We start from the raw sequence: 26,357 nt of genomic DNA, 5'->3' as shown, positions 1-26,357 counted from the left end.
CGCCGCGCCGCCGCCCCGCGGCCGGCAGGGGGCGCTGTGGGGCAGCCGGTACCGGGAGGGGATTCCCGGTGGCACCGGGACCGGGACGGACCCTCCGCCTCCGGCACCGGCTCATCGCCCCCGGCACCGGCCCGCGGATCGCGGCACCGGCACCGCTTCCCGCCCCGGCACCGGGACCAGCCCGCCTCCCCCGGCGGCACCGGGGCTGCTCGTCCTTCTCCAGCACCGGGACCGACCCTTCCCCTCCTCACCGCGACCTCCGGTCTGGCCCCAAGTACCGGCGCTGCGGGGGCGGGGGAGCCGCGGGGGGGCGGGCGGGGGTCGGGGCAGCCCCAGCCCCGCAGCAGCGCTGCCCGGCGTGGGAGGGCGAGCAGCGCTTGGGGCGAACCGGGGGGTCCCGCACCACGCAGACGGCGGGGTCTCGGGGGACGGGGTGCGGGCGCTGGCTCGGTAGGGACCACCGGTCCCGCCACCCCAGGAATGCAGAGCCCGTGGTCACCCGTGGGGACCCTCCCCACGGAGGGCAGCGCGGGGAGGCGATGGGGGTCTGAGCTGCGTCGCTTCGTGGGGTGCGGGGGGGTCCCAGAGGAGGAGGAGGCAGCAGCCCGGCATGTGGCAAGGTAAGGGCTTTGAAGGTGAACCACAGGCAGCCGGCTCCTTGGCAGGCTCTGGGAGAGGATGAGCTGCATGCGGCTTCCTTCTCCTTCCAAAAAAACAAGCACCACAAGTCTCTTCTTCCTTAGTTTTATCCGATGACCCTTGGATAAGTCCTCATCCAGCGGGCTCGCGTGGAAATTGCACCTTCCTTGGTGCAAGAGCAAAAATGCCGGTGCCCTTTGGGCAGAAGCCGGGGACTGTTCCAAGGAGCCAGCCCTGCTGCCGGAGCCCCACGGCCCGCAGCAAAGCGCTTGGGTGGGTCCCTGCTCCCTAATGCCAACGGATGCGTCTGTCAGCCAGGGGCTCACCCCAGGGCTGTGCCCAGCGTGGAAACCCCTGCGTGGGGCCAGCGTTAGCGGTGCTCCTGCCCGCTGGATGCTGCTGGTTTGAATTAGGTCAGGCTTTCATCTCGGGCAGGCTGAGCTCCCCGCTCCAGCCCCAGGGATTGATGATTCGTGGCAGGCACCCGGGCAGGGGGAGGAAGGAGCTCTTGCTGCAGCGCCGTGGGGTGGCGGGGAGCCCAGGACGCGCCGTGTCGCTGTGTGGAGAACGGGTGACGCGCTGTTTTGAAAGCACCTTCCTTACGACCCACCGAAATCAGACGAGTGGGGCGTCAGGAAAGGCTCCAAACAGATTCAAAGGACATGTACACCTTTGGGGCACAGATTTTCAGCCAGTGGAAGGAGCCACAGTGGCCACTGGGATGCCGTGTCTCAGCAGCATCATCCTACCTGGACGTCTGCTGCTAACCAGAAAGCCTTTTCAGAAGGTGAAGCTGTGCCTGTGCTAATGAGAGAGACGGGTGAACCAGCCCTCCAGGGCTGTGTCCTGGTGAAACCAGGGCCGAGAGCTCTCCTGTGAGCTGCGAGGGCCACACCACGAGGGATGCAAAGGTCTCGGGATGGCCCAGGCTGCCTTTGCTCTGTGACGACCGCCCAGAGTTAGTACCTGCTCTCAGCACCAGCAGCAGCCTCTGTTAAGGGAGGTACGGGAGCCAGGCAGAGGATGGGGATGGCTGAGACGCAGAGGCAAAGCAAAGTCCGTAGCAGTGGAAAGGCTGAGCTCAACCCTGGGACAGCTCAGGGCAGCGGGGAGGCTTTGGGAGTGGGTCCCTGGGGGACCAGACTGGGTGCTGGGGCTGGCTGGCTCTGAGCATCCCAGCAGGCGCAGCCGCCCTGGAGCCGTTTGTGCAGTGCCAAAGCCTTCCCAGCTCCTTGCTCCTCCAGCAGTGTGAAACCCACTCCAGTATCCACCAGTAAACCCCCAGAGAAGGAGCGATGTGATGCAGAAGCGGGAGCAGAAGATGGAGCTGGGATCCAGCGCTGCCCTACCCATTGCCCAAAGTTATGTCTTGAGGTTGCAGCGAGACTTTCTTCGAAGCCCCACGCTCCTTAATCGCCGGATAATGCAGAGAACTCTCCAGTTACAGCGCTAATAACCACAGCAATTTGACTTCTGTAGCGGTATATTGTGGAGATAATTAGATGAGGGATTCCCAGCTCGTTTGGCTGGGTGACGGAAGCCTCCTCTGCGCACAGGCAGAGCTCTGCCACCATCCCTGCCAGCAGCCCTGATGGGGCAGACCCCAGCGTAGGGGAATTTTCTCTGTCTGAGCTGTTTGTAGGTATTGTACCCTGGGGTGAGCTAACGGGCGCACCATGCCGTGCCGTGACATGGGGGCTCCTGCTGCCCCAAAGACACCGGGCCGTTCCAGGCTGCAGCTTGTCTCTGTGTCAGGTCAAGTCCAAGCCCTGAATCTGAACCAGAGCTGAGAGCAAGGAGCAGAAATTCGTAGCTTCGGTCCAGTGGAAAGGCTTGCGGATGTTTATGGCTTCGGTGTTTTGAAGAGTGGGGAGGGGGCTCGGCAGTCATCAGGGATCCTGTGTCCCTGCCCAGCTGGAGCACTTGCAGCTCTCAAGGCTCTGCAGAGACGTGACTGACCTTCCCAGGCTGCCTGTCCCAAGCACCAAGTCTGGACCTGCTGCTGTCCCCAAGTGTCCATCACCCAGCCGTGCCCAGCCAGCTACCCCCGGCATTTGACGAAAATGCCTGCAAGGACCTCCCTATTCAATTTATCCTATAAAGAGCAAAGAGAATCCCCCCACTCTGCGCACCCCCGGGGTCACAGGCTGGGGACAAGCTCTGGGCTGGAAGGTGGGTTAGCGCTGACACCAAGGAGCACCGCTGGACTCGATATTTTCTCTCTGAACCCTGAGCCAGCAGCAAAGCCCTCACTGGGGCTGCTCCGTGTGGACCCTCCATCTCAGGGTGCTGGTGGTCCAGCCGTGGCACCCAGTGGGGTCCATCCCCGGTGCTCCCCACCCTCCCGGCCACCCACGCTCCCCAGAAGTGGCTGCATTTCAGCAGCGTATCTATAGCCCCCGCTGTACTTGACGTCCCTGCCAGATGAAAACCCCCATACAAACCCAGGCTATTATTATCTCCGTCTTCCACTGTGCTAATGGTCTCTCAGGAAACAGTCTTCTTTTTTTTTTCTTTTCTTTTTTTTTTTTTTTTTTTTTTTTTTTAGCTTTTAAAGCCCACGAATACCGGAGCGGTGCTAACGAAAAGCCAGGCACGGCGGAGCGGAGCGCCGAGCCCTCGCCAAGCGCAGGGGAGCCAGCGTCCCCCTCACCCGGCGGGGACGGGCAGGATCAGCCGAGGACCAGCCCCGGGGCTTTCTGGTAGGCACGACCGAGGGCTGGGGAGGGCAGTGGGCAGCACTGGGGACACTGGGGCATGGCTGTGGCACAGGGCCACCGGGAAACCTGCATGATGAGGGGCAAGTGGGGGTCCATGCTTGGGTGGGAGGTGTACAGGGCGCCGCGGCGCTGGGGAAGGGGTCCCTTCTCAGGCCCAGTTCTGCCGCTCATTTTCTTCTGCTCGCTGCCTGTTTTGGCGTCTCGGTGATTTTGCGCAGTGCCCTGGACTTCTCCGTCTGCCGGGGGGTGCCGGTGGTGCCAGCAGCCCTGCCGACGGGCTGGATGGTGCCAGCTCCACAGTCAGGGTTTCTGCAGGGTGCTGGGCATCACCAGGGTGATCACCCGCAGATTATTTGGGGTTAACAAGTGGCTCCTGTAAATCAGAAGCAAAGCCACAAAGCGTGAGATTATATAAATGGTGCTGGAGGCAGCTGCGGCACAGCCTGTAATTAATTCGTGGCGGTGAAGTGCTTTGAAGATCCAGGGCGACACGGATGCCGGCTGGAAGGCAGCCCGAGGGGCAGCACGCGCCCGCGGCAGGGTCCTGCTCAGCCCCAGCTCCCACGGGACAGTATCCCCGCTCCTGCCACAGGGATGCTGTGAGGGGGCAGTGGCAGAGCTCGAGCACCCCATGAACCCACTGGGTGCTGGGCTCAGCCCCACGATGGCCCTGCAGAACCTGTCCTGCAGCCTCCACCCTCCTTTCCAAAATCACGCACACATGTCTTGAGAGCCAGGCCAGCCCCTTTGCTTCGGCAGGAGCGCAGCAAAGGAGGGATCACGGTGGCTGTTGGGGATGGGACGACACTTTGTCATGGCCAGGAACACCCTCAGTGCTACGGAAACTTTATGTGTTAGGAAAGCTGTTGTGTCCCTCCAGTAAAAACAGAGATTACCGACCCCCTGCTTCCAGAGCATCCTCACGCTGAACTGGGGCCACAGCTTGGGCTTGTTTCTCATCAGGTTTATGCAATGCATTAAGCAAGGGCAAACCACTGTTGGATAAGTGAGAAACATTTAGAGGAGCCAGAGTCCTGCCCGCTGGCGTTGCATCCCTCCTCACAGCCCCCACACTTGCACTGGGACCAGCGTAATGTCCTGAGGTGCGAAAATCCCCCATTTTGCTGCAGACCTGGCTCACAGCTCCGGGTCCTTGGAGGCCCCATTGCCAATTGCCTGGCTGAGGTTTATCCTCGTTATACAAATGGTTCCCCACACGCTATCATTGCGCTCATCTTACCGTGGTGCCTTTTCCGTCCCATCCCTGCTGGGAAGTGCATGGAGAGCCACAAGCCTCCTGTCCGCTGGCAGCCCCATGTCCCCAGGGGCATCCCAAAATAGGGATCACCCAGCCCGCAGTGACGAGGTCCCCAGGGACACCCTGCTTCTACTCAGCAGCTCGTGGTGATGCTGGTGGGGAAGGCAGGACCGGGGCAGGGACATGCTGTGCCTCGAGGTGGCATGAAGCTGAGCTGCTTCCTCCCATTCCCTCAGCAGCATCGGCACCGTCAGCGATGCGAGCGATGGCAGACCAGGCTGCGGCGGCGGCAGATGCCTCTCCAGCCCTGGCACCGTCCCCGGGCTCGCCTCAGTGTGGGGACGCCGATGGGCTAACGCCCCATCCCACCGGCACCAGGGAGGACAGCGGCGGCCGGGATGGCTGCGGGCTCATTTTCACCATGGATGGGGACATGAAACCCCCTGCCTCGCCCCAGCTCGGGGGGATGCTCCTGGCTGACCTCCTGCGGGCCCCCCAGCCCCGGCTGAGCCCGGCCAAGTCCCACACAGCCCCGTCCTCCCCCAGTATCTCCCCATCGGAGAGCCGCGCTGCCCTGCTCCGGCTGCGGGAGGCCAGGCTGGAGGACACCAAGAGGCGGCTGTCAGAGGCCGTGCAGGAGCCTCTCAGCCGGCTCAGCCGGCTCATGGCTGAGGAGAGTGGCCCCGCACCCCGGGGGAAGGCAGGCACTGGGGGGCAAGAGGTGGGGAGCTGTAGGGCTGGGGGCCGCCGGGCACGGGACTGGACCCCCTGGGAGCCCACGCTGAACTGCCGCTACGAGATCTGCTCCTATGGGGATGTGATCCAGGTGGTGGAGGTGGCACAGCAGGATGCTGAACCCCGGCTGCCACCCCCGGAGGAGCCGCCGGCGGCACAGCCAGGGGCCGCAGTGCCGGGCAGAGCCCTCGCCTCCATCACCCTCCTCGCCTACGGATACTTTGTCCTGCCGCTGCCGCCCTATGCTGCTGGCCTCTGCCTGGGGCTCATCTGCGGGCTGGTGCTGGGCTTCCTCGCCATCCTCCTCCTCATGCTGAAGCCTGCACCGGTGGCACGGGGACCACGGGGCTGCCTGCGCCCCGTGCTGCTCCCAGGGGAGCCGCGGGAAAGCCACCGCCTCCAGGTAGGAGAGGGGTGGTCAGGGACGGGGTGCTGGGCAGTGGCTGGAGGGGAGCCCAGGGTTCGGGGTGCAGCACCGAGGAGGTGCCGAGCCCGTGGTGGGTGCAGGCTGCCAGCTTCATACGGCACAGGGGGAAGCAGTTGGCTCCCTCTCTTCCCACCCAGGGCTGGATGAACCAGCTGCACAGCTACGACCCTGAGGTTTTCCACCCCTCGCTCATGCACTCGGTGCTTGCCACGCTCGATGGGGCCACCCTCAAGCTCTCCTACCCGAAGAGCAACATCCCACGCCGAGCCACCTTTGAGGAGGAAATTCTCGATGCCACCTTCGTCAGCCACCGCTGCTATGACCTGACCGATGCCAAGGTAAGCCTGGCAGTGCCAAGGACCCTCCCGCAGGGACCCCTGGGACCCCACACCCTGGCCCAGCTTCACCACTGCTCTCGGTGTTGCAGGTCTTCCTCTGCCCCGCCAGCCTGGCCCGAAAGCGGACGTGGAACCAGAAATACCCCATCTGCATCCTCCTCCCCGACCCAGTGGAGGTGGAGTGCCGGAGCAGTGAGGAGCACGACACGGAGCTGCAGAGGGATGAAGGGACAAAGAAGGCGCTGGTGCCAGGGCAGGATGTCCCAGGGGACTGCAGGGAGAGGTGCCTGTACCTCTTCGGGCGGACAGGGAGGGAGAAGGAGGAGTGGTACCAGCACCTCGTGCAAGCCTCCCACAGGACACCCAGCAGCAGCCGCGGCGAAGCCAGGGCAGGTGAGAAGCAGCCATCGTGGCATCTGTTCTGTGCCGGGACCGATCCGGGGTGGGAGCTGCACACGTGCCAGGAGGACAAGCCCTTGGTAGGCAGCAGTGAGCATGGGGGGACGTGAAAGAGTCCACAGGATAACCAAGAGCATTTGCAGCAGCAGGGAGGCCCCTCGCCAGCGCAGGGTGGGTGGCATGTCACTGGCATCACAGCCAGGCTGCATGTCACCTCCCACACCATCCTGACCCGCTCACGTCCCCGTGTCCCCAGGTCTGGGACTGGCTCCGCGGAGCAGCGGCAGCAGCAGCGGAGGGAGCGCCGAGGACATCCCCTCCGCTGTCCCACCCAAGGACCTGGCGGGAAGTGTCCGACAGAAGATTTTCCTGGATTACAGCACCTACATGGCCCGATTCGTGCCAGCACAGGTGGGCGGCAGCCCGGACCGGAGCCCCTCTCACGGAGCCCTGGGCAGCCCCACACCCACAAAGGTGAGTGAGACAAATCCAGCGCTGGGAGCAGGGCACAAGCACTAAGCGGAGGCTGATGCACCCTGCTTGCTGCCTCTTCCAGTCCTGTGGTTCCTCTCCTCCCTCCCGGTGCTGTGGTTTGAGCAGCCAAGCCATGGTGCAGGGAAGCACCCAGCCAGCGGGTCCTACCTTGCTCCAGGGGCTCGTGGCTTCTGTCCCTCCGCAGCTCGGCGAGGACACGGCCAGGCGTGGCGAGGCGTGCATGGCCTGGATGAATGCACTGGTGGGGCGCATCTTCTGGGACTTCCTCCGGGAGCGATACTGGGCTGAGCAAGTGTCCAGCAAGATCCAGAAGAAGTTGAGCAAGATCAAGGTGAGAGGCAGGAGCGTCGCAGCACCTACAGGAGCCCCATCGCATCCCTGAGACCCCACAGCGGGGGCCAGGCCGCGGTGACCATCCCTGTGTGGTTTCCCTCCATCAGCTCCCTTATTTCATGAATGAGCTGACGCTGACGGAGCTGGACATGGGCACATCCATCCCCTCAGTCCTCAGCGCCTCCAACCCCACCATCAATGACCGAGGTAGGACCCCCACAGAACAGCAGGGACCCCAGGGCTGGCTCCACAGCAGCTGTTATCGAGGTGCCAGCCCAGTCCCCGAAGCAGGGAGGGTTCGGCAGGCACATGAGCAGCCCTTGGCCCCTGCGGTGCTGACAGGGGCTCGCCCCATCCCTCTCCCCGACAGGGCTCTGGGTGGACATGGAGGTCACCTACAGCGGCTCGTTGCAGATGACGCTCGAAACAAAGATGAACCTCTGCAAGCTGGGGAAGGAGAGCACTGCAGAGGAGAGCAGCCCAGCAGAAGCAGGCGGAGAGGGGTAAGGAGGCTGTGCATGGCTGGGTTTCATCCTCCTCCTCCTCTTGCCTGAGCGAGGTGAGAGGGTGCTGGCCCCAGGGCACCGCCGTGATGCTCCTTGGGGCTCACAGGGCCAGGCCACGGCTGATCCTGCTGGCAGACAGCGACGCGGAGTCGTCCAGCGCCGGTTCCTCTGATGAGGAAGACATTGCCGCTGCAGAGCCCGCAGGAGCCCTGGGGGAGCGGGTCGCACCACCTGGCGCCGAGGGGTAAAGGGCAGTTCTGGGCCTGCAGACCCAGAGGTGCTGGGGGGAGGCACGGTGCATGGGGTGTGTGGGGAGGTGCTGGGGCAGGCACGATGCTACGCCAGCGCAGGGGCTTGGGGCCAGTTTCCCCAGGAAGGCACACACAGGCACCCCGGCACATCATGGCAGCCCTTCACAGTGGACCCCTGTCCCCGTGGGGTGCTGTGGCGGATGGCTGGGGGATGCCAAAACCCAGCACGGCTCTGGGTCTTACCCTACTGCTGAGCTGTGGCTCCCCTTGCTTTAGCCACGTCAGCGGCCACAGCACGAGCCGAAAGATCCTGCGCTTTGTGGATAAGATCGCCAAGTCCAAGTACTTCCAGAAGGCCACTGAAAACGAGTTCATCAAAAAGAAGATCGAGGAGGTTTCCAACACACCGCTGCTGCTGACGGTGGAGGTGCAGGAGCTGGCAGGCACCTTGGCCGTGAACATACCACCACCACCAACGGACCGTGTCTGGTACCAGCTCTCCTTCTTCCCATACGGGGCCACATGCACGTCCTCCTTCCAGCTCCCCTTGCTCCCTGCAGCTCAGCCATGGAGCCAGCTCTGGGGCTCCGGGTTCATCTGGGGCACCAGCAAGCCAGGGCTGTTCTCCTGAAGGGGCTCACAGACCTCAGACTCATTTCTCCTAGTCTCCACCCAGGCCAGGAGAGGATCTGGGAACCCAGAGCTCCCGCTGCAACCCGGCCACCTCCTCCCAGGAGGCAGGTCCCTAAAACCCAGCAGTGGGGGCGCATGAGCTGTGCCACAAATTCAGAACATGATGCTTTCTGCACTCTTTCCTTTCCCCTCGCAGGTACAGCTTCAGAGTCCCACCCCAGCTGGAGCTGAAGGTGCGCCCGAAGCTCGGCGAGCGGGAGGTGACGTTTCTCCATGTCACCGAGTGGATTGAGAAGAAGCTGCAGCACGAATTTCAGGTGCCTGGTCTGTTAAAGGGCTCAGCAAACCCTGCTGAAGCATGGGCATCACCGCAACGAGGGATCATCAGACCTCAGTCTGGGCCAGGATTACCTCTACCAAAAGGCAGCATCTGATCTGCTCTGTCCAGCTTTGGACAGTCAAAAAGCACAACCTAAGTAACCAGCTCCGAGGGCTGCTGCTCTGAGCACTAGTGTGCCTGAGGAAAAGCAGTTTCCTCCCAGAACGTGCAGCCCTGCTCCAGGCAGGGATTAGGAGTGTCAGCAAATTTGGGAGATTTACCATCACGAGGTACCCGCTGGTTTATTTTCAGCCTCTCACCTTTGAGACCTCTGGTCAAAGAGCAGAAATGTCCCCACAGATATTTTGGTACCCAAATCCCCCCAGAGGGGTGCCCATTTGAATGGCTTCAAAGTGCCAAGGTGCCGTGACCACCCTTGAAGCCGTACATACAGGTAAGCAGGGCAAAGAAAAACTGCTCCTGCTTGTCCCCATCCTGAGATACCCAGAGTTGGTAACTGTCTAGGGCCAGGCACACTCAGCTGCTGACACGGGGGCGGGAGCCCAGGACCTTCTGTTCCCAGCCCTGGTCTCTGACCCGAGCGCGGCTCCTGCCAGGGCCACTCGCCACAGATGTGTCACCAGTCAGGCAGTGGGATTCAAAACCACTTACTTGTTATTCTGGATTCCTCTTTTCAGAAAATTTTGGTGATGCCAAACATGGACGATCTCATCATTCCCATCATGCGCTCCGGCCTGGATCCTCAGCCACCCGCCGTGGCACTGCCCAGGGACCTGCCAGCCAAGGCAGAGAGGAGGCTCTGAAGCGCAGCCCCACGGGCAGAGCAGAGACACTGCGCAGAGCGCAGGGACCTCGCTGGGACGCGCAGCCAGCCGGGGCCTGGCCACCGGGCCGCGCCGTGGGGTCCGAGCTTCTGGGTTCGTCTCATCCTCAGCACTTTTGTAGATGAGCCTCCTTAAATACTGCAAGCACACGTTCAGAGCAGAACCAGCCCCAGGGCAAGGGGTTTGCTGGAGACCCAAGAACTTCACGCACCTCCTAGGAGGTTCCCAGGACTCCTGGTCAAGGCGGCAGCTCTGGACCAGCGGAGGGCTGGGCTTCCCACTGTCTGGTTCCCAAAGAGGGTGCAGGACACCCAGACTAGTTCTGCACTGAAGGAGTTGTGATTGCCGCTGATCCAAGACATCACAGCTCCAAAAGGCATCACACCCTCCCTGCAGGCAGCTGGACTGCAAGGAAAACATGGGTGGGAAACGAGTCCAAAATCTGAATAAATCCATCACTGCCCAGTCTTTCCTAGCAGCCATCTTATTGCGCACAAGTTCCCACGTGCTGAGGATGCCGGCCGGGACCGTGGGGCTTTGTGCAGAGAAAAATCCACGGGTCGTACTCTCAGCTCCGCAAAAGGAGTGCCTGAGTGTGCGTGTGCGAGAGGCGGCGAGGGGAGAGATGGTCCGTGAGACTGGGCAGAGGCAGGTCATGGGGAGGCCCTGTGTTCCCAGCAGAAACTGGGGCAGAAGTGCTGGTACCTGCTCTGCTCTCCTCTGGAAGAGAGCAAGGAGAGTCTTCACTGTGGTTTGGGTGAATGCAGGCAGTGGGAAAAAATTCACTGAGCAAGGGAAAGGGAGGATCCAGAGGACAGAGCAGACACTTGGCTGTCCCAGTTAGGCCCTGTCCATACGGGCCAGTCCCAAGTGCTACTCGTCCCATCCCCACCTGCTGAGGAACCTCGAGGACCCCCTGCTTCCCACAGGCAGCACCGAATACAGCCAAGACACCCCTCCAGAAGGAAGACAGGCAGCAGGCATGGCTTGAAGCCTCTTTATTGAAGGTGCCCAGTTAGGTAGCCTTGCATAGCTCAGTCCTTACACCTCTTCCTGCACTCCTGGCTTCCCCTTCACCAAGTGTTTCTTCTGAGGGCCCTGGAACAGAGCAGAGAGGAGAGCGCTCAGTATTCGTGGCAGGCACACCTGGCCTACAAGGCTGCACCTGAGATGTGTGGAGCAGAACTGCAGCTCTGGCCCCTTTCTGCTGTGCAAGGCTGCTCCTGTTCTCTGCTCTCCAGCTGGGAGGTCTGCGCTGCATCCACCAGCCACCCCCCGGGGCCTCCCTCGCCCCGCAGGAATCAGGAGCAGAACATCATTGCCCTTGCCCAAAGGGTTTGCTTATCTGGACAGCACAAAAGCAGCCAGAGAGCGGCAGTGGGTGACCTGCTCCAGGCCTGCAGGCAGGCTGACCTGCAGCTGGGGGACGTGGAGGGGAGCAGTAACTGCACTGATGAACGCTACCGGCAGCCCACCGTGGTGGGGCAGCTGCCGAGCTGCTGTACAAGCTCTGGAGGAGGAAAGGCCTCGCGCAGCCAAAGGCACAGATTCTCATCAGCCAACTCAACAGAGCCTGAGGGGTCTCTACCAGCTAAGAAATGGGGTTGTTCCAGACCAAATAAGTCCCACGGGAGCAGATGGCAAGAATTACTTATGTGCCTCTACTTTCAGCCAAATGTAAAGTTTTACCACATTCTGCGTGGGGGAAACTCTCACCCCACAGTAGAAAATGGCAAAGAAAACATCTGCAAGCGGGTAAAACCACCTCCTGTCACTAAGGTCCACGTCACAGCTACGTGGGACTTGCAGCAACAGCAGGAACAGAATGCAGAACAAGCTCCTAACGCTGAGATAAAGGAAAACAGCTTAACCTCCAAAGAGCTCTGCAGAGACCCTGCATAGCCAATCCCCCTTCCCGGGGCTAAGGAGGCTTAGCCAGTTTCACATGGGATTTCTAGCTGACAGGCCAGATCCAGACACGGTTTACGTCTTTGTGGTATCCAGGCAGTCGTTCCTTTCATTTCTCCTAGCTGAATGCCTGGCTTACTTAACGCTTCCTCAATTTCACATTCAGACTTAGGCACCAGCCTGGTGTTGGTTGCAAAACTATTCAAGAAGCTCTGCTTGTTTTGGATTTATTTAATTTTTGGGTTTGTTTTTTTTATACCCTGGATTTAAGAAAAATATACTGCTTGGCCTTTTGAAAGCTTGCTGACAAAAGAATCACAAATTTGTGTCTGAATTTGACCCAACCTTGTCCTCTTAAGAACGTTAAAGATATAAATCATACCAAACAAATCAAAGAAGTGCACAATTACGGGTGAAAGGGACCATATGTCCAAGGCAGTGCCTGCCAAGTTAACTGCTTGTTTAAAACGTCCCGTGGTGAATGGAAACTGGTTGGCCATATGGTACATTATTTGTTAGCCGGGTTGTCTTGGATCACTCACACAACCATCACGTTCTTCCTTAGCATAATATCTGCTGTGTGAATTGAATTCATGCCTGTCTCTTACGCAAGCCGGTCCCGATCACTCATTTGGCTGTTGTTATATCGAGGAGAGGATGCTTGGTTGGAGTTGCTTTAGCCCCAGCTGTGAGTGTGACCTGGGAGCTGGAGCTGGCGCAGAGCATAACTTACCATGAAAGCCCGCTTCTCCTGAGCTGTCTGGAAGCGGCCATGGCCAAACTTGGAAGTGGTGTCAATGAATTTGAGTTCAATGGCTTCCTGAGCCCGGCGGCTTGTGTGCACCAGAAGGGACTGGAAAAGAGTCACAATGCATCAGCCTTATCGTGATAGAAAATCTGGGCATCTGCTCTGACAGAAGCAGGGCTGAAATATCCTACGTGCATCCAAATATCTCCAGGAGAATCTGCCTTCTCGGAGAAACACCCTGGTGCTCAGGTGGCAGGTGATGCCTTGCATTGCAGAGCAGCTCTGAAATGAGCTTACTCTTCTCTTAGTGTTTCACTTCCTCACCCCCTGTTTAAGGCCAAGGTTTCTATTTCTGAGCCCTCCATCACAGCCCTCACAGGCTTGCAGCTTGTCTCTAGAGAGCGTACATCCGACTGCCCGCTGCCACAAACCATCTAGCTGCGAATGGTCTCAGTGAGCACCACGCTTAGGTGCCACATGCCCTCTGCAACACAAGCGTCAAGGCCCCAACCAGTCTCCCAGCATTTGGAGGCCGTGGCATTCTCCACATGGTGAATCTGTGGAGAGCTACAGCCTGTCCCTCCCCAGCACCGGCTGCGCTCTCACCTTACGGAGGGTGAGCACACGCTTCTTCGTGCCCACGACGCAGCCTTTCAGCATGAGGAAGTCGTTGTTGACCTCGCCGTAGTGAGGAAAGCCACCCTGCGGGGAGAGGCAGAGAGGGTTGGCAGGCAGGAGAGCTGGATGGGAGCAGATCTGCCCACAGGTGGCGTTTTCTAGGGAAGGAGAAGGTAATGACTGACAGTCCTTCCAGCTAACAAGACTCTGCACCCTTCAAGGCTGCCTGCTCAGGACCACCAGAGCATGTCAGCCCCACGGACTGCGTGGTCCCAGGTAAGCAGCACCCCGTAAGAGCTAGGGAACCAGCAACCCTGCTTCCTTCCCTGAAGGATGTGGGTGAGCAGAGAGTAGAGCTGGCTAGACTCCCAAGTTAACAGCTTTTAATAAGCAAAAGTAATTTTTTAAATCAGGTAACAAACATTTTTCTGTTAAGTATCAGATTTTTAATGTCATTTATACTTCTTTTTCTTTTCAACAAATTTCTCAGTTCCTGCCAAAGTTATCAGCTGGAAGTTGTATGTTTGGTTCTACCAACGGGCCTAAAAAAACACCTCACAGAGATGGTTTTCCATGTCCAAAACATGAGGAAAGAAACCACTGCATTTCTTTCAGTGAATTTCCTTCAAATTATTTCTCATGCGGCTGTCTCCAGCCAAGGAAGTACATCCCTGGCTAGGGTTCCTGTAGCCAGCACCAGTCACAGCCCTGTTACCTCTTCAGCCCTTACCAGAGGCGTAATGGTCTTCTCCGTGACATCGTAGTGCGTCGAGGCATTATTCTTCACCACTTTGCCATCCTCCACGTGGATGCCATGGCCAATGCGGTAAATCTAGGAAGAGAAATGAAATTGAGACAGCGACTCTCCCATCCCCTTGGTGTGGGACGTCACAGGGACAACACAGTTTTCACCAGGACGTGCCCCCTGTGACGTGTCCCTTGAGCAGCAAACAAGGGAATAGGGAAGAAGGGAAAGGCATGGAGAACAAAGCGCAGACCTCTAGGGAAACATCTGAGAAGCTGGGGGGAACAGAGAGAGCCAGGGTGCAAAGGATGGTGACAGCATGGGAGGAAGGACGGCAGGATGGCGCGGTGGTGCTCTGAGGGAGCCCATCGGGGCCGTACCTTCTTGTTGAGCTCCGTGCGGTGGTGGTAGCCCTTCTGGCCAGCCCGAGCAATGGAGTAGCCAACCCGGGCCGGGTGCCAGGCTCCGATGCAGGCAACTTTGCGCAAGCCCTTGTGTGTCTTCCTGGGGAGCTTCTTGGTGTGCCAGCGGCTTGTCACCCCTGGAAGTGTGATCAGACAGGGCAGTGAGAACACCAGGGAGATTCAGTGCTGGTGTCTGAGTGCTGGGGAGGGGAGAGTCTCATCATTCTTCTGCAGTTCTCGGAAGACACCGTGTTGGAAGGAGACCAACAGCTGTCACTGCCGTGAGAGGCCAGAGCACAGAACCATTCTCACTTCCCATGGATTCAATCAGACTGCGACGTGTTCCTGCTGAGCACGTCCACGCACACGCACAGAAACACCCACTCCTCCGCACACGTGGGGTTCGTGAGAAGCACTTTACGGTCTCTCAGTGCCTCTGAGCCTTCTAGGAGGACTCTGGGCACAGTAGAAAACATGGCCTTTCCTGAGATTAAGGAAACCAAGCTCTGCTACAATGGAACTGCATGTCATGGTTGAGGTCCAGAGGCTCTTTACTACTCCCTGTGAACAATAAGCTGGTAGGTTCTCAGCATGGCTAATACTCCCTGTCCCCAGCACTACCTTATGGGCAGTGTCATATGAGAAGGACAGAACCAAACCCCTGGCAAGGGTTTCCTCGCTCAGTACCTTTCATCCCGTGCCCCTTGGTCACGCCAATGACATCAATCATCTCGTTCTGGCTGAAGACGCTGTGCACAGAGACCTGCTTCTCCAGCCTCTCACGGACCCAGTCGACCTTGTCAGCCACTGTCCCACCATTCAGCTGGATCTCCATCACGTGGGCCTTCTTCTGCCGCAGCGGGAGCAGCTTCATCTGCATTAGACAGTGCATTAGGCCAAAATGTTACCCCTCACCTCCCAGGCACGAGCATGAGGGCAGGGCCACATCACCCACAGCTGGGTGCTGTGCTCCAAGCCAGAAGCAGCACCTCTCCGGTGCTCATGGCCCACCTCTGCTTCCAGACTGGGCAGTTATTTCACCTCCCACCAAGCAGTGCCTCCGCTCTATCCCAGTCCCAGCTCCCTCTGCAAATCCCCCACCAAATCACCACAGTGGGAATTTGAGGGTCTGTGCCAGCCACAAGTGAAGCCTTGAGCCAGCTTAACTCTGCGCCAGACTCCAAAGCAGCCATTAACTCCAGGGATCAGCATGAAAACAGGCCCTGCGTATCCAGCAATCAGCATCTGGCAAAACTGCCTGCCTGTGGGTTATTTTTGCCCAAACATTTGACACCAGTTACTAATTTGAGGTGATCATGGGGCCTAAGGTCCCTTGCTGACACAGGGCTCACCACCTGCTGAGGCTCTCCGCAAAGTCTGCTCTCCACGGAGTGTGTGGGCTCCCCAGCGTGCCACAGCCACAGCCCGCTCCGGCAATCCCCCAGCAGGGAGCTCTGCTGAGCCCAGCTCAAAGGGACAGGGTTGGTGTCAGGAGGTAGCTGGAGAAGTCAGCCAGCACCTCCCACAGCCTGGACGCCCTGTCCCACACCCTCTGACCGCGTCTGCCTGCTCAGCCTCCTGTCACCCCACCAAGCCACCCCCGTGATCCCGGCTCCCAGGCCCTCACCACGCTCCCGAGCTGAGGAAGACCCTGAGCCCCCCTTGCCCACCCCCTGGGGTGAGGCTCTGACCTGCGTGTGCACAATGACACGAATGACCTTGCAGTACTTTTTCATAGCCGCAAAATCCTTCTCCAGCTGCTTTTTGCCATCTTCATCCTGCCATTTTTTGCAGTACTTGGTGAACGCCTTCTTCTTGCTCTTGTGCCTACGACAAAAGTGTTTAACATCCAGCAGAGCTGAATGGTGACATGCTTCTGTGCTTTGCTGTGCCCTGAGACAGCGCAGCGTGGGGGGACAGATCACCTTGCCAGGCGCTTCCCTAGAGGCACAAGGTACCCGTGGATACCTGAACCTCACCTGGCTGCCGAGGCCATGACACAGGGCTTTGAGGTGGGAAGAGGAAAGTGAATCACAAGCTGCAAAAAAAGGGCTGGTAATTCAAACCTTTTTGCATGAGGAACCCAGTCGTCTCCCACTGACGGGCTTAGTGCCATCAAAACACAAGCACAAAATCAGAGCTAAGTGGAGAAGGGAGAAAACAGCCTCCGACAGGGATCAGAGGCATGTGGTGGGTGGATCTCAATGGCACTTTTTCAGGAGACATGATTCCTACAATTATGAAATTCATTACTCCATTTTCCTCCCTGCTGGTTTGGGAATTGGGGTGTTGAAGTTTACGAGGGCCAGGGGCCACATTCTGCATCAATTTTCCCCCCGACAAAACTGGTTTTACTCCCTTCATTTGGTGCCTCAGCTCAAGTATTCCAGTTTAATGGAGAGTAGATGAGCTCGACCTACACAAAGGAAAACGAACCTGCAGCATGCGCTGCCATATGATATTGTGGAGAGAGCTAACTTAGTTCAACTATTAGAATAAATTTACATATGCATATGCTGATTCCCAGCATCAAGCTGTTTGCAGTATCTCTGTGCATGACTAAATAAATAGCAGTTTCACTCCACCTCTGAGCCAGCTGCCAGCTGCTGAGCTGTTTGCAAGAGCTGGGCACCAGGGAGAGCCTGTGGGGAAGACCTGTGAGGGCGTCCCCACTTGCGGTGCCCCAGGGACCCTCCCAGGCCACAGAGGCACGTACCAGTTCTTGTAGAAGCGCCGTCGGCACTCATCGCTGATGTGCTCAGCAAAGACAGTCTTGAAATTCCTCAAGCCCTTCGGTGTTTCTATGTACCCCACGACTCCCACCACCACCATTGGGGGGGTCTCAACGATGGTCACAGCCTCCACCTCCTCCCTCTTGGAGATCTCTGCAAGATAGCAAAGAGAAACGGTGCTCAGCATCATCTGGGATCAGATCATTCCCTGGAGCCATTCGTGGCCCGTGCCATTACAGAGAGCAAGCAATGTGCTGGGGGCAAGGTCTCACTCTCTTCTCACTGACAGCCTCAGCCCTTCCATCTCCCTCCTGCTGCAGGACCATTGCACGGTCTGACACCCAAACACACAGTGTCTGGTTAGACCCCATGGCCCAGCACACTTCAACCCACCTTCCCCCGACTGGGGAAGCAGTACTGGATGGTTCTTGCCCTGGAGTTTGGCTCCAATCCTGTGGGCACCCTAGAGGGTAACATTATAAACTTCCCCAGCAAGACGCTTCAAGCCCAGGATTTGTCAGGTAGTGACCCTGCAGGGTCCTTCCACCAGTCACCATAGCGGTGTGAGGACTTCCCAGGAGCCCCCAGACTCAGCTCACACTGGCTGTGAGGTAGCCTTTGGCCATCCAAGGCCTGGATGGTATTACAGGAGATAGCCTGAAAGCTATATCCTCCACCACCCATTCCCAGGAGCAGCCTTTCCCACCAACAAGTCTATTCCCTCCTTTCCCTCCTGGTTGTAGCTCCCCGCTTCCATCAGCCAAGCCTTACTGAGCCCAGGCCTGTGCACCTCCCGCACAGTGTGCGTCATGCCAGCTTTGTAGCCCAGGAAAGCTGTCAGGTGGACTGGTTTGCTGGGGTCGTCCTTAGGCCACGTCTTCACCTTCCCTCGGTGGCGACGGCTTCTCTTGTGGGGGAGGAAGCCCAGGTGGCCATGCCTGGGAGCAGAGAACTTGCGGTGGGACTGAGGAGAGGAAGAACAAAAAAGAGCAGCTTCACTTTCAGATCCCAGAAGATGCCGGGACCCAAAGCACAACAGGAAATCTCCCCTTGAACATCAGTGAGCGCTGGAGGGACTCTGGGCTCTTCCTCGATTCCAACACAACAAGAACTCATAACAGGATGGGATTTTATTCAAGCTTCCATTGTGTGCATGGAAGAATTTAGTGAGTTTCTGGACAAATTATGCCAATTAAATTAAAAAACTAACATAATCTCCCTCCTTCTGCTTGAGGACTTTGAAGGAGAAATATGTTCTCTAGTAGGTCTGCCCTTCTGTGATGTTAGTTATAATGACTTATTTTGTATTCTGTGCACTAAAAGGGCCCGCTCAGAACTCATGGGCTTCGTGTTGTCACAGCAAATGGCACCAAACAAGCACAGCTAACAATCAGAAGAAATAGGAAAGGATGCCCAAAGGAATCAGTAATATGAACATGCACAGGTTAAATACATACCTTAAAAACCAAATTAGAAGAGCTAAATATATAAACCCCAATTGCAAGGTCATGCTGAGCCAGGCAGAGAAAAGCAACAGCGCTTTAGAGTCGCAGACAAGTTATCATACAATGGTCTTCAAGACAGGGGAACCGGGGGTCAGCCCAAGCAGCGATGGGTTAGCTCTACACCCACTGCATCTCCCTCCTTGCTAAGGTCAGTCCCGGCACCTGGTTGCACTTTCCACCAAGCTTATTTTCCAGCCGAAGTGGAGGTCTGTTGAGTTCGACCCCATTTCAGCTGCACTAACATCACCGGTATCCCAGCCCTGCTCGCTGTCCCTCTCCACACAATCGAACGGTAGCAGTGCCGAGCTTTACAAACCATGGGATGCCTTCAGCCCAGGTCAGCCGCAGAAAGAGGCGGTCAGTAAGTGCCTCCCCCGTCTAATACTTAAGACGATCGGTCTGAAGACACAAATTTAGCTACTAGCTTCACGCGCTGCTGTATTCATTTCATACTCGGCCAAGCTGGCAGGTTGGACCTAACAGTTGCGGTGTGATAAAGGTCAGTTGCCGGTGTCTCAGTTTACACCTCTCCCTCCTAAACAACTTGAATGTGAAGGGTAGGAATTAGGGTCGGCTCCTCACGGGGCACCACGCAGCCAGAGCTGCCAAGGCTGTGCCAGGCACCCCGACCTCAGGGCAGCCGGCTGCTCCTTGGGGGTAGAGACAGACTAAAAATCCCTCCATCAGCCCAGGAAAGAGGATTCTTGCGATTCCGACGGGAAAACAAGGCTTTAGGTCGCGTTGGGAGGGCGGGCTCTGCGCCTCCTCCAGGCCCCGGGGAGCCGGGCACGGACTACATCTCCCAGCATGCACCGGGAGCGGCGGAGCATGCGCAGAGGGGCGCCCTCCGACCCCGGCGTCCTCCCGCGGCGGCGTCGTGTGGGGCGCCGCCATCTTGTCCGCGCCGGCCGCCACCGCCATCATGCCGGAGGACCGGGACTGGGATGCGTACAAGGTGCCGCCGACCCGCACCCCCGTCTCCGAGAGGACCACGTCGGTGCCCAACCCCGTCACCTTCTTCCAGACAGTCTTTGACTATGTCATCGACGCTCCAGTCACCTTCGTCCGAGGTACCGGCGGGGCGAACCCGCCGTCGCGGGGCAGCCGGGCCCCCTCACTAGCGCCGGTCCCGGGGGGACGGGTGGGAGCTGGGCCGCGGCGTGGCATGGGGGACGGACGGGCACCGAGACAGAGGGACACGGAGCATAGACGCAAAGATACGGCCACTGGGACAGGCAGAGGGAGGCGGGACGGGGGGCACCACGCAGAGGCGTGGGGGTCCCTTCGCCGGTCGCAGGTGCCTGATGGCAGGGCTGTTGGGCTGTTGCTGCAGAGTGGATTGAGCGCCAGCAAGGCAAGAACAAGTTGCACTATTACCACCAAAAGTTTCGCCGCGTGCCCGACCTGAGCGAGTGTCTGGAAGGAGACTACCTCTGCTTCTTCGAGGCCGAAGCACAGTGGAGGAGGGACAGGTATGGCTGTCACCTGGCAAGGCCACAGCAGCCCTAGGAATTGCAGTGGTTGGCTTAAACTAACAGCACTTTCGTGGATTTTAGGGCATTGAGGCAGCACCTCCTGCCCCCTCCAATTACAGGACACCCCTTCATAGTCCTACTGTCCCCAGCAGCACACCTGAGCAGGCACGGTGCCACTGGGACACATCTCCCTGCACCACCTGGTTCCTCCAGCAGTGCTGCAGGACTGACCAGAATCCTGTAACAACCCAGAACTGACCTCCCACAGGACATCATTGCCCCTTTGTTCATTTTTTTTTTGTCATCTCTGGGCTGTGGTTGCATTCATCATCATCTTTCCCCCAGGATGGTTGATCAGGAGATCGTGGAGATAATCCGGGAGAGGCTGGGTGCATGCAAGCAGAGGGAAGGACCCAACCAGTTCCAGAACTGTGCCAAGGAGGTGGAGCAGCTGGCACAGGTCACCAAGGCCTACCAGGACAGATGTGAGTGCAGCAACTAGGGCAGCGTGCAGGGAGGGGGGTCTTAAGCCACATCCCAGGTATCACAAGGAATAGAGGTTTATTTCTTTTGAGTTGCTACGGGGCAACACTTCAGGCATTTACTGTCTTTTTTAGATGGTGATCTTGGTGTCCATGGAAATGCAAGGACGTGCCTGATGAAGCAGAAGCACAGGATGATGGAGGAGAGGAAGGCACAAGCAAATGCATCTCAGTAGATCTAAATGGTTTAGCACCTCCCTCAGTGGTGCTCGTATCAAATACTGCATGTTGCATATTTGAACTCTGATGCTGCTGACCCCTATAATAAATGTGCAGCCCAGACATCTGCCATACAATCTACTCATTCTTTGGAGAGATCCGTAAACACAGAATTCTTTTTTCAGCTCTGCATTCATCCTGGCATTCCAGCAGATCGTTACCATCCTCTAAACCACAGAGCAGCCCCTAACTCCAGGCACCCCCAGTTGCATTAGCTGGGATTTCCCCTCTGGAATTTCTCCCACACCTCCATGAACCAGCAGAATTGAACTGCTCTGCCCAGCCCTGGTGAGAATTCCCTCAGTTAGGCTAAGGATTACCTGCTGTAGGACAGCACATAATCTTCAGAGCTGGTCCTAGACCCCATCTAGGATTAATACCCGATTAACAAGGATTAGTATAACGTAACATACTATTTCATTCAACAGATGTTCAGGCTCTGGCCCACAGGCTTGAACCAACTCAAATCCCCAGCAGAGATTTAATCCATCTGCCCAACACATTAACCATCCCATCAAGCCAAGCACAATTTCTTGTTCACCAATCCCTTTATTGTCTTGTACAAAACCCACTTAAGTCGTTGCCACAGCAGCTGCCTGGGTTCTCTGCACCGAGACCCTGGTGTGGGTCTTTGCCAGATGATCAGTGAACTCCTGAAAAAAAAAAGTAAAACCAGTGTTTTATTTTCTTAAGCCCCTGTCACAGGCTTCTCAGCACTGCGTCCCTTTCCCACGTGGCATGTATATGGAGGCTGGGGTATGTCAGATACAACTTATTTTTACTTGAGCTTTGCTTTATCTTTTATAAAGCTTTCCTCTTCATATTCCCTTTGTCTATAAAATGCCATTTTGAAGTTTACTTGAAAACCACATGCTGAAAAAGGATACCACTCTGCCTGCAACCCCACTCTCCCATCATTAAACTGCAAATTCTTTGGGTGCAACACCTGCACTTCACAGGGGAGGAAGGGCAAGATTTGAGCTGCAAGTGGCAGAATTACTCTCACCTGGTAAGGGGACTTGGTGAACACAGTCTCTTTCCAGAGGTCGGGGGTCAGGTAGCTGTAGGTCTTGGAGATGGCATCGAAGGTGGCTTTAGCTAGGGACAGAAGTCAAACACTGCAGAGCACGGCCGCAGTAACCCGTGCGCTACCACCCGCCCAGCTCCTGAGATGTAGAGTTTAGGGAGGAATGGGGAGCCCACAGCAGGGTCTCTCTGATAGACACCAAACTCAATTTTCTTTCTCTCTCCATTTACGACAATTACACTACTTCAAACAAGTGCAATCGCGCAGATTGGGAGATTTTTTTAATATCAAAGCACATATAAAAAGACATTTTCTTGTCATTAACTTCCTTGTAAAAAGGTATCAGCAGCAGCCTTCACTTCTGCTTGACTGCTAGCTTTTGATTCAAACAGATTAAAAAAATACTACAGAAACAGGTCCATCGCATCCCTGTCCCTGACAAAAACAGCAATACACCCGGCTAAGCTACAACATGACAACCTGAAGCTTACCAAAGTTGCCCAGGGTGGCCGTGCAGCCCCTGGCTGAGGTGTAACAGTCATCAATACCAGCCATCATCAGCAGCTTCTTGGGCACAGGGGCAGACACGATCCCGGTACCGCGGGGAGCCGGGATCAGACGCACCAGGACAGATCCACACCGGCCAGTGACCTACACAAACATAACAGGTTACGGCTCCCCGAAACACCCGCCGCAGCACCGTCACTCAGACCAGGGCCAGCAAGCCCTTCTCACCTTGCAAGGCACGGTGTGGGGCTTGCCGATCTTGTTACCCCAATAGCCTCGTCGTACGGGTACGATGGATAATTTGGCCAAAATGATTGCCCCGCGAATAGCGGTGGCAACTTCTTTGGAGCATTTAACACCAAGACCAACGTGGCCGTTGTAGTCTCCAATAGCAACAAAAGCCTAGGATTGAAAGGAACGCTGTCAGCGGCGGCTGCACTGCACGGGAACACTCTCTCAAGCAGAACACAATCCACACCAGGGTCTCTCACCAAGGATAACCCAAGGCATGCGCTCAGCGGCGAACAGTCACAGCTCACAGTTCAAAAAGCCTGTTTTCCCCCCAGAGCTCATCTGTCAGTCAAAACCAGCTACGGTTGAAGAACCAGGAGTCAAATCCCCGCTACAGCCCCAGAATTCCCAATAACTCCCAAGCACCATTCGCTCTTTGTACCTAGGACTTCTCTCTCCACCACAGCCCCTGAACAGCCAGTGCCGCTGCACATGTACAACTGAATTTTGTGCTAGGGCTGTTTCAAATAACATTTGGACATATTAGTAGGGTTTTAGAATTAATGCAAACACTTTAAGCTACACAAGCTGATCCTAATACTATAATATTTACATATGGAAGGAAGTGACAATATTTGAACTAATTTATTAATAATATATCAAAAAAGCAGCAGACAACACATGCACCATTTTGAATGTGAGACAACAGAAGAAAAAGGCTACCTTAAATCTGGTACGCTGACCAGCACGAGTCTGTTTCTGGACAGGCATGATCTTCAAAACCTCATCTTTCAGAGAAGACCCCAGGAAGAAATCAATGATCTCCGACTCCTGCAAGAACCAGCCATTTAATGACACGAGGCCACACCTTTTAAGCAAACCAGCACAGCTAGTAAGGCTCCTACAATTCAAGTTTAACATCCCTGTACTAAGGTATTTTAAGTAATAGGTACTTCAGCATGTTAAATTTTGCAGGCATAAACCTATTCTAGCTCACGAGGCAGTCCAGAGCAAGTTGAAATGTCATTTCTTCCATCACCGAGCAGGACTATTATGGAAATGCTGGAGCAACGTGCTGCCACCTCCACCCAGGGCGGACCACAACACCCAAACCCACCACGCTTTGCCACAAATGACTGCATCAGTCCTCAGCTTCGGCTGATGTATGTCATGCTGAACATGCTTAACCTGAGCAGCCCAAACAGCAAATGCAGCAGCTACTCCCAGCTCTGTGTTCCGGATTAAGATTCCACTGCACATTACTTAAATGTTCGCAGAAGCTTACCTTGATTGGAAGCGAGAAGAGGTAGATCTCCTCAAGAGACTTGATCTTCATATCCTTGACCAGGCGACCAAGCTTGGTGACAGGAATCCACTAGGGAAGAAATCCGCGGAAGAGGGTCACAAGCTGCTCCTGCCCCACAGGAACAGGCTGCCTTTCTGCTAGTAAATGTAAGAAGGCAGAGGAGGAATCCATACAGAATTAGGAGAAGATGCAGTAGTGACTCTGGTTTTGTGGGATGGTCTTTTTTTCCATAAGGAAAAAAATCAGTTGTCCCATACAGCAAGGAAATCTTCACCTTCATCCAGAGACAGTTCGGTTCAGAGGGGAAAGAGCATGGTTAGATCCCACCGTGGGGTGGATGGAGCGTACCATCTGTGCTTATTTTGAACAGGAGATTGACTTGAAAATTTTTAAGCCCTTACAGCTCCCCGAGAAATTACACTGGCCTAGAGCTGTACCAGCACTTCACCTACACCATTTCTTTCTACCTACCACCATTTCTTTTTTAATAAGCAGGCTGAAGTTCCCATTAAGCCAGTCTAACAGCAAGCTTAGCCTGCTCCTTTAAGGATTGCTTGCATTTCAGTCAGCATGATCTCTGAAGACAAACTAACAACTCTCAGATCAGCTGGAGAAGGTACTTCAGTACATCTCTACTAAAAAGGAAGCAGGTTATTTAATGGGCTTTCAAGGAAGCCTATACACACGAAGCGTTTAGGTCAGCGCTTTTCTGCTGTGAAGCTGTATTTGAGAGTTACCAATACTAATACCAACTTTATATAATTCTCCTGCTGTTACTGCCTAGAATATGAAACATTTAGCTAATTACAGGAAACAGAACAAAACAACTCTGAAAGAGTGGCTTGTAAAAGTCTGGGCCAGAAAAAGAACTTGAGTGGTTCTCTGTCATTTCTTAAAACGTAAAGCACTTGATGCTCATGCCAGTAACTATTCACTAAACGGCACAGAACAGAAATGCCACCATTCCTCCTTTTCACGTCTATCTGCCCTTTCAGAAACTCTCCAAACACTTGCGAGGTGGCCCATTCACCTCCAAGGGATACTGCCCTATTTACCCACTCACCTCCTTATCCTCGGCCTTGCCTCCGCGAGCCCCGCGGCCTCTCCCTCGGCCCCTCCCGCGGCCGCGCCCGCGGCCCCGCAGCCCGGTCCCGAAGCCTCCGCGGAAGCCCCCTCGGGCCGCTCCCGCACCTCCCGCAGCACCGGCGTCGTCCGCCATTTGCTAAAACAGAGAAAAGCGTGTTAGCCGGGACACCGCCGCCGCCGCCGCCCCGGCGGGAAACGACAGCGCGGCGGCAGGGCCCGGCGGCAAGCCATCGGGCCCGGCGCGGCTGCCCTCACGCCACCGGCGGCCCCGATGGGCGCGGATACGGCACAGGCCGCCCCACCGCCACCACCCCAGCGCCATACTTACGTGATCTCTCAGCGTAGAAGGCCGCGCCTCCCCACTACCGGCTATTTACCCTCCGAGAAGTCTCGCGAGATCACCGCCCGGCTACGCGAGCCCCGCGGGATGAATTGAGAATATACTGCGGCGCAGAGCGGCGCGTTTCTCTTAGTTATACAGGGTGCGGGGCCCCGGAAATCCAGGAGCCTGTATAAAAGGCGACGCGCACGCGTGTGGCGCTTCGTGTGAGGCGAGCGGCAGGTAGGTGAGGGGCAGGTGCTGTTTGTGAGGGGAGCGGGTTGTCTGGTGTCTGCTGTATTTCATGCTTCTTGAGATTTTTAAAAAGCGTCTTAGAGGTGTGCTAATAGTGCTGTCTGAGCCGGCGGCAGGTGAGGTGTGGAGGGAAAGGTCTCAGTGAGCGGCTTACAACAGTCCGTCTGCAGGGTGGCGTTAGCTGAAGGACCAGGCGCAGTCTGAAAATCACTCGGGGTCTCCCGTGGCCCCTGGTGAGATAACTGTGCCCACAGCATAGGGAACATTAAGCTTATTGCCCACAGCACCGTGTGGGGAGTGAAACCCATGTTCCCATAACAACTGAGGTGAGCAGATGGCGGGGACTAACGGGGTGAAGCCGTTGCTGAGAGCTGCCTTTCCCTTCCCTTCGCCAGCAGGTACGGAGCTTGGCCTGGACGGACGGACAGACGGATGGTGTTCTGGCCTGCAGAGCCGGGCCCTGCCTTCCCCCCCGGCCCCGACGTCCGCCGGATCCTTTCCGGGGGTTCTTCCCTCTCCACCGCCTGCGAAGGTGAAGCCTGGCTGGGCAGGGGGAGCGCGTTGGCAGCCGGGACGGCTGGAAGCCATTCAGTAATGTATTTTTGTATACAATAAAAGATTAATTACTTGAAACTTCGTTCGTAGTCTCTGTTCTAATTGTCCAGAAATCCCGCTTTTCCCTGTGGGTGGGGCCGGGAAGCCGCTTCCGTGGGGCGGGGAAGGGAGTACGCTGCTGGCAGAGGCTTCGGAGCGCAGCGGGGCGGCGCAGCGGCAGACCCTGTCCCGCTGGCGGGTGTTTTTACCCCCGCGCAGTCACGGGTGTGCGGGGTCA

At 56.8% G+C, this 26,357-nt stretch overlaps 4 protein-coding genes, 1 long non-coding RNA gene and 1 other non-coding gene across 7 annotated transcripts; 4 read left to right on the top strand and 2 right to left on the bottom strand.

Moving 5' to 3' along the window:
• Nucleotides 1-29: 29 nt before the first annotated feature.
• On the top strand, nt 30-10,366 carry LOC142062373 (testis-expressed protein 2-like). Its single transcript, XM_075104652.1, has 13 exons — nt 30-262; nt 3,188-3,341; nt 4,857-5,755; nt 5,917-6,117; nt 6,207-6,510; nt 6,773-6,990; nt 7,196-7,342; nt 7,452-7,551; nt 7,715-7,847; nt 7,957-8,094; nt 8,378-8,590; nt 8,931-9,051; nt 9,752-10,366. Exons 3-13 carry the CDS (start codon nt 4,874-4,876, stop codon nt 9,875-9,877), a joined length of 2,583 nt encoding a protein of 860 aa, XP_074960753.1. The 5' UTR covers nt 30-262; nt 3,188-3,341; nt 4,857-4,873; the 3' UTR covers nt 9,878-10,366.
• Nucleotides 10,367-10,881: 515 nt separating this feature from the next.
• Nucleotides 10,882-19,334, bottom strand: RPL3L (ribosomal protein L3 like). 2 transcript variants are annotated; one of them, XR_012662436.1, is made up of 10 exons: nt 18,875-19,022; nt 17,825-18,017; nt 17,038-17,206; nt 16,013-16,148; nt 15,009-15,195; nt 14,298-14,458; nt 13,903-14,004; nt 13,161-13,330; nt 12,540-12,659; nt 10,882-10,996 (listed from the first exon to the last, which is right to left on the bottom strand). XR_012662436.1 is itself a non-coding variant. In XM_075104655.1 (10 exons), the coding sequence occupies exons 1-10, from the start codon at nt 18,875-18,877 to the stop codon at nt 10,940-10,942; spliced, it is 1,224 nt and encodes a 407-aa protein (XP_074960756.1). In that variant the 5' UTR covers nt 18,878-19,334; the 3' UTR covers nt 10,882-10,939. The 2 variants fall into 2 exon arrangements, 1 of the variants encoding a protein (XP_074960756.1); XM_075104655.1 differs by having other exon boundaries at nt 13,161-13,256; nt 18,875-19,334.
• Nucleotides 19,105-20,857, top strand: NDUFB10 (NADH:ubiquinone oxidoreductase subunit B10). Its single transcript, XM_075104657.1, has 4 exons — nt 19,105-19,628; nt 19,892-20,030; nt 20,379-20,518; nt 20,651-20,857. Exons 1-4 carry the CDS (start codon nt 19,481-19,483, stop codon nt 20,749-20,751), a joined length of 528 nt encoding a protein of 175 aa, XP_074960758.1. The 5' UTR covers nt 19,105-19,480; the 3' UTR covers nt 20,752-20,857.
• A 466-nt stretch (nt 20,858-21,323) lies between these two features.
• Nucleotides 21,324-25,287, bottom strand: RPS2 (ribosomal protein S2). The gene is made up of 7 exons (XM_075104656.1): nt 24,929-25,287; nt 23,845-23,934; nt 23,283-23,390; nt 22,557-22,730; nt 22,313-22,472; nt 21,801-21,892; nt 21,324-21,447 (listed from the first exon to the last, which is right to left on the bottom strand). The coding sequence occupies exons 1-7, from the start codon at nt 25,082-25,084 to the stop codon at nt 21,367-21,369; spliced, it is 861 nt and encodes a 286-aa protein (XP_074960757.1). The 5' UTR covers nt 25,085-25,287; the 3' UTR covers nt 21,324-21,366.
• An 85-nt stretch (nt 25,288-25,372) lies between these two features.
• Nucleotides 25,373-26,162, top strand: LOC142062378 (uncharacterized). The gene is made up of 2 exons (XR_012662437.1): nt 25,373-25,513; nt 25,921-26,162. It is a non-coding gene; the product is annotated as an uncharacterized LOC142062378 (long non-coding RNA).
• Nucleotides 25,721-25,845, top strand: LOC142062979 (small nucleolar RNA ACA64). The gene has a single exon (XR_012662600.1). It is a non-coding gene; the product is annotated as a small nucleolar RNA ACA64 (small nucleolar RNA).
• Nucleotides 26,163-26,357: the final 195 nt, after the last annotated feature.

The sequence above is a fragment of the Phalacrocorax aristotelis genome, chromosome 10, assembly GCF_949628215.1.
Source record: "Phalacrocorax aristotelis chromosome 10, bGulAri2.1, whole genome shotgun sequence".
In the NCBI taxonomy this organism is placed as follows: domain Eukaryota; kingdom Metazoa; phylum Chordata; class Aves; order Suliformes; family Phalacrocoracidae; genus Phalacrocorax; species Phalacrocorax aristotelis.
The sequence above is the reverse complement of the archived record's forward strand: the minus strand, read 5'-3'. Positions and strand labels throughout refer to the sequence as shown.

Excerpts from the sequence above, each read along its gene's own strand:
- RPL3L (XM_075104655.1), bottom strand. Across the intron at positions 13,257-13,902 it reads AGAAGACCATTACGCCTCTG|GGTGGCTTTCCTCACTACGG; the intron begins GTAAGGGCTGAA and ends CTCTCCCCGCAG. Across the intron at positions 10,997-12,539 it reads AGGAGAAGCGGGCTTTCATG|GGCCCTCAGAAGAAACACTT; the intron begins GTAAGTTATGCT and ends GCTCTGTTCCAG.
- LOC142062373 (XM_075104652.1), top strand. The coding sequence starts at position 4,874 with ATGCGAGCGATGGCAGACCAGGCTGCGGCGGCGGCAGATGCCTCTCCA. Across the intron at positions 6,991-7,195 it reads GCAGCCCCACACCCACAAAG|CTCGGCGAGGACACGGCCAG; the intron begins GTGAGTGAGACA and ends GTCCCTCCGCAG. Across the intron at positions 7,552-7,714 it reads CCCCACCATCAATGACCGAG|GGCTCTGGGTGGACATGGAG; the intron begins GTAGGACCCCCA and ends TCTCCCCGACAG.
- NDUFB10 (XM_075104657.1), top strand. The coding sequence starts at position 19,481 with ATGCCGGAGGACCGGGACTGGGATGCGTACAAGGTGCCGCCGACCCGC. Across the intron at positions 19,629-19,891 it reads TCCAGTCACCTTCGTCCGAG|AGTGGATTGAGCGCCAGCAA; the intron begins GTACCGGCGGGG and ends CTGTTGCTGCAG. Across the intron at positions 20,031-20,378 it reads GCACAGTGGAGGAGGGACAG|GATGGTTGATCAGGAGATCG; the intron begins GTATGGCTGTCA and ends TCTTTCCCCCAG.
- RPS2 (XM_075104656.1), bottom strand. The coding sequence starts at position 25,084 with ATGGCGGACGACGCCGGTGCTGCGGGAGGTGCGGGAGCGGCCCGAGGG. Across the intron at positions 21,893-22,312 it reads GGCCACCCTGGGCAACTTTG|CTAAAGCCACCTTCGATGCC; the intron begins GTAAGCTTCAGG and ends TTCTGTCCCTAG. Across the intron at positions 21,448-21,800 it reads TCACCAAGTCCCCTTACCAG|GAGTTCACTGATCATCTGGC; the intron begins GTGAGAGTAATT and ends TTTTTTTTTCAG.